General features: G+C 36.7%; 1 protein-coding gene across 1 annotated transcript in view; it reads left to right on the top strand.

Moving 5' to 3' along the window:
- ANKS4B (ankyrin repeat and sterile alpha motif domain containing 4B) overlaps positions 1-10111 on the top strand; it is a 31407-nt gene continuing 21296 nt past the window's right edge. The window contains exon 1 of the mRNA XM_044657454.1: positions 1-200. Coding sequence (XP_044513389.1) covers positions 37-200 — 164 coding nt within the window. The 5' untranslated portion in view covers positions 1-36. The remainder of the gene's footprint in view (positions 201-10111) is intronic.

The raw sequence follows: 10111 nt of genomic DNA, 5'->3' as shown, positions 1-10111 counted from the left end.
TGAGCTTTGGGTGGGATAAAGGGACTTTAATTTAAAATGTCAACCCGTTATCACCAGGCCGCAACTGATGGCTACCTGGAAATTCTGAAAGAGGCTACCAAGCGAGATCTCAATCTTTCTGATGAAGATGGCATGACCCCCACACTTCTGGCAGCCTACCATGGCAATTTGGAAGCCCTGGAGATCATCTGTAGCAGGGGGTAAGTTTAGGCTACAGTTTTCAATAAGCCCAAATTATATGAGGGATTTTTATACTTGAATGGCACTCAGGATGAATTATATGACTCTTTTCTGAAGTGTTTCAATAACTTTCACTATGGGAAAGGGGGAAATTCTATACGTAGAACACCTTCCTTATGCTTTCTGATGACAGGTCAATGCATGGTTTTAATGTAGTTTAAATGGGTTGGAAGTGGACTAGAGGAGAAGCAATTCTATTATGCTCAACCTGTAAGAAGTTCTGTTTCCAGGACTATTACTACTCTAAATTCCAGTTTATAGAATTTTATTTTCTCTTCATTTTTGAAGCCTCAACATGAACTTTCCCTTTCTTGAAGCTCTAGTCCCTGCCTCTGTAGCAAGACCAAGTTCCAAGTTTGGGTCACAGGCTTATTTATAAGCTGAAGTTTTATAAGCCACAACTTTCAGTTTACCCAACTATGACAATCACTTTGTCCAAACCTACACCTAAATAATAATTTCTCTTTGCTTTAATTGAGGCATTATTTGTTGTTGTTCCATACCTGATTCTTCATGACTCCATTTGGGATTGACTTGGCATAGATACTGGAGTGGTTTGTCATTTCCTTTTCTAGCATGTTTTTACAGATGAGGAAATAAGACAAATAGGGTTAAGTGAGTTGGGTTAAGTGACTTGCCCCTGGTCACGTAGTGTCTGAAGTCAGATTTGAACTCAGGAAGATGAGTCTTTCTGACTTTATTATAGGTTCTTTATCCATTGCACCAACAAGTGAGGCAGTTGATCTAAATCTAATTTTTCCCATACCGTTTTCCAATTTTCCCAGCAGTTTTTGTCAAATACTTGGTTCTTGTCCAAAAAAGCTAGGATCTTTTGGTTTATCCAACACTAGCTTGCTGAGGTCATTTACTCCAGGTCCATATCTCTTAGCCAGTACCAGATTGTTTTGAAAAATCACCACTTTATAGTATAATTTAAGATCTGGTAATGCTATCCTTCATATTTTTTCATTAGTTCCTTTGATATTCTTGATCTTTTGTTTTTCCAGATGAACTTTGTTATAATTTTTTCTAATTCTGAATAAGGAGAGTAATTAATTTAAATAATTAAAATTATATTAGCTTGTCTTATCCATGAACAATCAATGTTTTTCCAATTGTTTACATCTAGCTTTATTTGTGTGGTAAGTATATTGTGTTGTGTTCATACAATTTCTGAGTTTATCTTGGCAAATAGATTCCCAAATAATATCTAAAGTGATTTTGAATGGAGTTTCTCTTTCTATGTTTTGTTGGAAATATACAGAAATGCTGATAATTAATGTGGGTTTACTTTGTACCCTGCAACTTTGCTGAAATTATTTAATCAGGAGCAGAACCAGGAGAACATTGTACACAGAAATTGTGGTATAATCAAATGTAATGGACTTCTTTACTAGTAACAATGCAATTATCCAGGACAATCCAGAGAAACTTGTGAGAAAGAACGCTATCCACATCCAGAGAAAGAACTGTGGGAGTAGAAATGCAGAAGAAAAACATATGATCAATCACATGGTTCAATGGGAATATGGTTGGGGTTTTAGCTTTAAAAGATCACTCTATTACAAATATTAATAATATATAAATAGGTTTTGAACAATGATACATGTATAACCCAGTGGAATTGCTCATGAGTTCCAGGAGGTAGGAGGGAAGAGGGAAGGGAAAGAACATATGAATCATGTAACCATGGAAAAATATTCTAAATAATTAATTTTAAAAGTTATTAATTTAAAAGTTATTTCCACTAGCCTTTTAGTTGATTTTCTAGGATTCTCTAGGTAAACCTATCATATTATCTACAAAGAGTAATAGTTCAATTTCCTCATGGCCTACTTTAATCTCTTTGGTTTCTTTTTCTTCTCTAATTGCTATAGCTAGCATTTCTAATACAATATTCAATAGTAGAGTAGTGGTGATAATGGGCATCCTTGTTTCACTCCTGATCTTATTGGGAAAGCTTCTAATTTGTTCCCATGCTTGCTGATGATTTTAAATAATTACTGCTTATTATTTTGAGGAAAGGCACTTTTATTCCTGTACTTTCTAGTGTTTTCAATAGGAATTGATATTGTATTCTGTCAAAGGCCTTTTCTGCATCTATTGAGATAATCATGTGATTTTTGTTAGCTTGACTGTTGATATTGTCAATTATGTGGATGGTTTTCCTGATATTAAACCAGGTCTGCATTCCTGATATAAATCCTACCTGGTTATAGTGAATAATCTTGTGATAACTTACTGTAGTCTCTTTGCTAGTATTTTATTTAAGATTTTTGCATCTATGTTCATTAGGGAGATTGATCTATAGTTTTCTTTTCTCTGTTTTTTGTCTTCCTGGCTTGGGAATCAGTGCCATATTTGTGTTATAAAAATAATTTGATATGACTCCTTCTTTGCTTATTTTGTCAAAGAGTTTGTATAGTATTGAGATTAGATATTCTTTAAATGTTTGATAGAATTCACTTGTGAATCCATCGGGCCCTGGAAATTTTTTCTTAGGGAGTTCCTTGATGGCTTGTTCAATTTCTTTTTCTGAGATGGGATTATTTAAGTATTCTATTTCCTTTGTTATTAATATGGACAATTTGTATTTTTGTAAATGTTTGTCCATTTCATCTAGTTTGTCATATTTCTTGTCTTATGATTGTGCAAAATAGTTCTTAATAATTGCCCTAATTTCCTCTTCCTTAGAGGTGATATTGCCCCTTTCATTTTTGATACTGTTAATTTGATTCTCTTTTTTTCTTTTTTTAAGTTAGGTCAACTAATACTTTATCTAATTTATTTGGAGTTTTTTTTTTTCAAAGAACTGGCTCCAAGATTTATTTATTAGTTCAATAGTTCTTTTATTTTCAATTTTACTAATTTCTCCTTTGATGTTTATGATTTCCAATTTAGTTTTTATCTGGGGATTTTTAATTTATTTTTCTTCTAGGTTTTTTTTTTAATTTTTTAAACCCTTAACTTCTGTGTATTGGCTTATAGGTGGAAGAGTGGTAAGGGTGGGCAATAGGGGTCAAGTGACTTGCCCAGGGTCACACAGCTGGGAAGTGTCTGAGGCCAGATTTTTCTTCTAGTTTTTTTAAGTTGCATGCCCAATTCATTAATCTCCTTCTTCTCTATTTGTTATTATAGGCACTCAGGGATATAAATTTTCCCCTGAATACTGCTTTGGCTATTTCCCATAGATTTTGATATGTTTTCTCCTCATTGTTATTCTCTTTAATGAAGTCAATAATCTTTCTTTGATTTGTTTTTTGACCTACCAGTTTTGAAGAATTAGATTATTAAGCTTCCAATTGATTTTAAATTTGCCTTTCATGATTTTTATGATTTTTCTTAATTATAATTTCTTATTTATTATTTTTATCACATTATGATCTGAGAAAGTTGCATTTCAAATTAAGACATTAATGCATTGCTGGTGGAGTTGTGAATTGATCCAACCATTCTGGATGGCAATTTAGAACTCTGCCCAAAGGGCTTTGAAAGACTGTCTGCCTTTTGATCCAGCCATACCACTGCTGGGTTTATACCCCAAAGAAATAATAAGGAAAAAGACTTGTACAAAAAAATTTATAGCTGCACTCTTTGTGGTGGCAAAAAATTGGAAAATGAGGGTATGTGCTTCAGTTGGGGAATGGCTTAACAAATTGTGGTATCTGTTGGTGATGAAATACTATTGTGCTCAAAGGAATAATGAACTGGAGGAATTCCATGTGAATTGGAACAACCTCTAGGAATTGATGCAGAGTGAAAGGAGCAGAACTAGGAGAACCTTATACACAGAGACAGATATACGGTGGCACAATCGAATGGAATGGACTTCTCTACTAGCAGCAATGCAATAATCCAGAACAATTCTGAGGGACTTATGAGAAAGAATACTATTCACATCCAGAGAAAGAACTATGGAAGTAGAAACATAGAAGAGAAACAATTGCTTGATCACATGGGTTGAAAGGGATATGATTGGGGATATAAACTCTAAGCAATCACCCCAATGAAAATATTAATAATATGGAAATAGGTCTTGATCAATGATACATATAAAACCCAGTGGAAGGGGGGGAATGGGAGGGAAAAATAAAAATTAAAAAAAAGAAAGCTGAATTTCATATTTCTGCTTTTGTGTATTTGTTTGCAATGTTTTTAAGCCCTAGTATATGGTCAATCTTTGTATATGTGCCATGTGCTTTAGAAAAGAAGGTATATTCCTTTTTATCCCTATTCAATTTCCTCCAATCATCTATTAGCTCTAATTTTTCTAACATTTCATTCACTTCCCCTACTTCTTTCTTATTTATTTTTTGGTTCAATTTGTCTAGTTCTGATAGGGGAAGTTTGACACCCCCCACTCTCTATTTCCTCCTTAAGTTCCTTTAATTTCTCCTTTAAAAATCTGGAAGGTGTACTATTTGGTGTATATATGTTGAGTACTGATATTTCTTCATTATTTATATTACCTTTTATCAAGATGTTGTTTCCTTCCTTATCTCCTTTAATCGAATTTATTTTTACTTTGGCTTTGTCTGAGATCATGATTGCTACTTCTGCCGCCTTTGTCTTAGTTGTAGCCCAATAGATTTTGCTCCAGCCTCTTACCTTTACCCTGTATGTGTCTACCTGCCTCATGTATGTTTCTTGTAGATAACATATACTAGGATTCTGGTATCTAATCCACTCTGCTATCCACTTTCATTTTATGGGTGAGTTCATCCCATTCACATTCACAATTACAATTACCATCTGTGTATTCCTCTCCATTTTGACTTCCTTCTTTAATCCTGACCTTTCTCCTTTTATTCTTTCCCTTCCCTCCAGTGTTATGCTTTTAGTCAGTCTCCCCATCCCCCCACTTATATTACTTTCTTTACCCTACCCTTCTTACTTCCTTCTTACTATAGGGCCTTTTGGTCACCACCCCCCCACCCCATTTCCATCCTCTTCTTCCCTCGTATTACTCCCTTCCCCACCACCCCATTTCTTATTCCCCTTCTATTTTCCTATGGAGTAAGATACAATTTTATACCCCAATGAGTCTGACTATTCTCTCTCTGAATTAATTCCAATGAGAATACAGATTTAGTATTACCTGTCACCAACCTCTTCCTCAGTTCCATTATATTGATATTTCCCCCCTCCCCCACTTCTTTATGTGATATATTTTACTCCATTTTACTTCTTTGCTCATTTCTTTTACTATTATTCTCTTTCCTACCCCACCCCCTGATTTTATTTTTAAATATATCATCCTAATATGTTAACTACCACTCCTCTTTGTATACTTAAATACTATGACACTAATAATAATTTTTTTTTAAACCCTTGTACTTCGGTGTATTGTCTCATAGGTGGAAGATTGGTAAGGGTGGGCAATGGGGGTCAAGTGACTTGCCCAAGGTCACACAGCTGGGAAGTGGCTGAGGCCGGGTTTGAACCTAGGACCTCCTGTCTCTAGGCCTGACTCTCACTCCACTGAGCTACCCAGCTGCCCCCTTTAAGAAAGATTCTATTTTATCAAGCATTTCTTTCTTTCTTTCTTTCTTTCTTTTTTTAATTTTTTAAACCCTTAACTTTTTCTGTATTGACTTATAGGTGGAAGATTGGTAAGGGTAAGCAATGGGGGTCAAGTGATTTGCCCAGGGTCACACAGCTGGGAAGTGTCTGAGGCCGGATTTGAACCTAGGACCTCCTGTCTCTAGACCTGGCTCTCAATCCACTGAGCTACCCAGCTGCCCCAACAATTTTTAAGAGTTATAGATATCATTTTTCCATATAGGAATATAAGCCATTTGACCTTATTGAAGCCCTTAAAATTTTCCTCTTATTTTCCTTTTTATGCTTCTCTTGAATTCTGTATTTGGGCATCAAATGTTCTGTTAAAGTTTGGTCTTTTCTTCAGGAATGGTTGGAAATCTTCTATTTTATTAAATGACTATACTTTCCCCTGAAAGAGTATAGTCATTTTTCTGGATAGTTGATTCTTGGTTATAGACCCAATTCCCTTGCCTGCCAGAATATCATATTCCAAGCTTTTCAGTCCTTCAATGTAGAGGCTACCAGGTCCTGTATGATCCTGACTGGGGCTCCATGATATCTGAAGTGTTTTTTTCTAGCTGCTTGTAATATTTTCTCCTTGTCCTGGGAGCTCTTGAACTCAGCTATAATGTTCCTGGGAATTGTCATTTGGGGAGAGTTATGACCAGTAGGGGGCTAAGTTAGTATTTAAGATAACTCAGAAGAAGCCCACTGGCACAGCTTGATATGAAAATAAGATTTGATCCTCACACCAGCTGAGCTAAGCTTCCTTTAAGAGTGAGAATTCTCTAGCCAAGAAGACCTTAGGAACAAGTCACTGGTTGTCAGTTGGCTAGAAGGTAACCAGGAAGTTGAATGTTGATTTCCTGAAACCTTTGGTTATATTTATAAAGTTAGCACTAGCTTGAAATGGCTATGACCAGCTTAAGATGTTATCAGGATCTGACTACACTTTCACAGATATTGTCATCAAAGTAAGTTTTTTTTTTTACTTTTAAAGATAACTATAGGCTTAAACTGGGTTTATTTGGTAAATCGAGGAGTAGGCAAATTGGGAGTAGGAGAGTAAGTGATGCAAAACCTGAATAATTTTGCCTAAAGTATTATAAGCCTAAATAAATATTTAAAATGAAGATGTACCCTAAGGAGCAGAGTACAAAGGGACATTGGAGGGCTCCCTCTGATTCTGAAGCTGTTTGATGCTGAGCCCAGGGCTATGAAGCCCCTGGGTCAGATGCTGGTGTAATTGTTGTTGTTTGGTGAATAATCCTGAATGGAAATAAAGCTTTTTGGTTAAGCCAATAAAAAGTGTTTGATATGGCTACCAATGAAGGTTGACCTTACCTGCCTGCCTATATCAAACTTCCCACCTCCCAGGGCCCAGTCTGTCACGTCATGCCTCCCTAACCCAAGGAGATAAATGAGAACTTGAGGGGGTCTGTGGGCCTCAATTTATACCCTGTCCCTAACTGTTACCTTGGCAGATGCCCAGGGCTGCTTTGCCAGGTTCTGAATTCCAAAGTGGCAAACTGCTTTTTTGTACCTACAGAAAATGGCTGCCCATTTCTGTTCATTACAGGAGTTAATGCAAGAGGTGATCCATGGATTCTTTCAATTTCTATTTTACCCTCTTGTTCAATGATATCTGGGTAGTTTTCTTGGATGATTTCCTGAAGTATGATGTCTAAGCTTTTTAAATTTTTCTTTTTGGTCTTGGTCTTCTGGTAGACCAGTAATTTTAAAATTCTTTCTCCTGAATCTTTTTTCAAGGTCATTTGTTTGTTTGTTTGTTTGTTTGTTTGTTTTGGTGTTTCATATTTTCTTCTATTTTTTCATTCTTTTGATTTTTTTTTCTAGATTCTTGATGCCTTGTGAAGTCATTTGCTTCTAATTGTTCAATTATAATTTTTAAAGACTCAATTTCATCCATGACCTTTTGATCCTTCTTTTACTTTTGATTAATTTTTCTTTTTAAGTCATTCTTTTTATCTTTTTTTTTGCCTCATTGTCTAGCTGTCAACTCTGGATTTTAAGACACTATTTTCTTGTTTTAGTTCATCTGTCTCTGTTGCCAGATGACTTGCTTTGCTTTTTTTTTTTTTTAAACCCTTGTACTTCGGTGTATTGTCTCATAGGTGGAAGATTGGTAAGGGTGGGCAATGGGGGTCAAGTGACTTGCTCTGGGTCACACAGCTGGGAAGTGGCTGAGGCCGGGTTTGAACCTAGGACTTCCTGTCTCTAGGCCTGACTCCTTGCTTTGCTTTTTAAGTTCTCTTTTTCCCAATTTTCTTCAACCTGTCTTATTTGGTTTTTTGAATTCTTTTTCTGAGCTTTTTCAGAGCCTTAGTCCAATTTATTGGATTTTTTTTAGGTTTTGATTGATGTTCCTTAATTCTCCTCTGTTCCATCTGTTCTTTGTTCTTCATCCAAATAGAAGCTTTCAGTTGTAATTTCCTTTTTTCTTCTGTTGTTTACTCATATTTTTTTCTTTTCTCCTCCCTCCTTGTGGACTATACACTTGCTCCTCTGTTTGTTTGCTGGATCTGTGAGTTTGAGCATTTCTGCCATGAAGGGGATTCTTCTCTGTTCTGATGGTATAATGGATTAGATTGGTTGAGCTGTCCTGCTGAGCTAATCTTCCCTGAGGCCAAATCATCCCCAGGTGCCCACAGAAGCTGAAGGTGAAGGTGTGGAGGCTGAAGGTAACCAGCTGGCCCTCCTCTCTCCTCCTATTTGCCAGCCACCTCCCTGCCAGTTGTAGTCAGAGCCTAGAGCTTTAAGTGGTACCAAGGTACTCCATTACAATTGCAGACTTCACCTTGGAATCCCACAGTTAGCCAGAGTCCTACCACAGGTCTCAGTGTAATAAATGGGGGAGGGCTGTTGGGTCTTTCCCTTATACCCTAAAATTCAAATTTCTCTGCATATCTTTCAGGTTGTATCATGTAGGAGAGTCCTGTGGTTCCATTTTATTGTTGGGTTTGGATTTCTGTCTTTTTTAAAGTGCTTTTTTTTATTGGTATGGAAGAATAGTCACAGAGGATTTGGCTTCTGCTGCTTCCAAGCTGGCATCTTGACTCTGTTGCAACTGAGGCATTTGAAATCCCCTTTACCCTGAGGACCAAAAATAAAGATAAGCCGTGGGGGTGGGGGAAAGGAAGAGAAGTAGAAGTAGGAAAGTTTATTTTGAGGAATGTCAGGATCCAGGTCAGCTCCTATAGTTGTGAAGTTAGCAAAATTAGACTTTTGTGTATTCTGTTCAACGTTAACTTTCTCCAGGTCCCAATTATGGGGATAAGCCTCCCCTACTTTGCTACTCTCCTGTTATTCCCTGATTATTTCAACCTATTTTCCCCTTGAAATTTGTTTAATGTCTTCTCTCATTAGGTTCAAAGATGATCTGATAAATTAACTTTTCCTAATGTGCTAATGGAAAAGGATAATTCCCAAGTTAATTGCCTTAATGTTTATCCTTTCCAACTTTGTCCTCTAATCCATTTGTAATCCACAGATAATGATTTCAAAGCAAAAAGGTAATAATCTCTTTAGGCAGTGAGCTTTCTCCTATCCCTCTAGGATGGTGCCTATCCACTTATTTACATATAGTGTGTGTAAATAGAATTAGCTTGATCCCATTAATAGTCAAAAAATCTACTCAACCCAGGCGTGCTAATGATGTCACTCTCAGCTCCCTTAGTGGGGAGGGGAGACGAGTTACCCACACGTGACAATAAGTAACAAATCAAGAATAAGGGACTGCCCTTTGGGCAGTCCAAATCAATGTAGAAACTGCCATTTGTCCATTTGAATTAGAGGTAGACCACAGGAAGTGATGAAAGACACTATCTCTTTAAGTAAGTTAGTGAACTTCCTGTGGGGGCAGTTGCCGTCTCGAACTGGAAGAAGAAGCATCTCCTGAGACCACAGACAGATTACGCTCTATATTGTCACGTGGGTAAGTTAGGCTGACTTCTTTGGCCTAGCTGGGCCAATTCTAAACTCTGCCTATCTGGCTGTTGGGCCCTGTGGCTTACAGCTTCATTATTAAGCTTTATAACCTTCTTCTCTCTCAGTCCAGGCTGGACTAGCCTCTACTTTTCTCTTTATTCCTACTTTTACCTACCGATTGTAAATAAACTCTTCAACCCGATGTTGACTTGGGTCTGATTTAATTATGGAATCAACCTAAATTGTTGATTCCTGGCGGCCACATATTTTTAATATATATAATACCTAAATTTTATTCCTTACAAGTGTCAGCCTTGAGCAGAATGCCATTAATAACTTCTTCAGGATCCAGTTTGCCTACACTGTTCCAAATAGAGAA

Source organism: Gracilinanus agilis, chromosome 1, assembly GCF_016433145.1.
Source record: "Gracilinanus agilis isolate LMUSP501 chromosome 1, AgileGrace, whole genome shotgun sequence".
NCBI lineage: Eukaryota > Metazoa > Chordata > Mammalia > Didelphimorphia > Didelphidae > Gracilinanus > Gracilinanus agilis.
The sequence above is the reverse complement of the archived record's forward strand: the minus strand, read 5'-3'. Positions and strand labels throughout refer to the sequence as shown.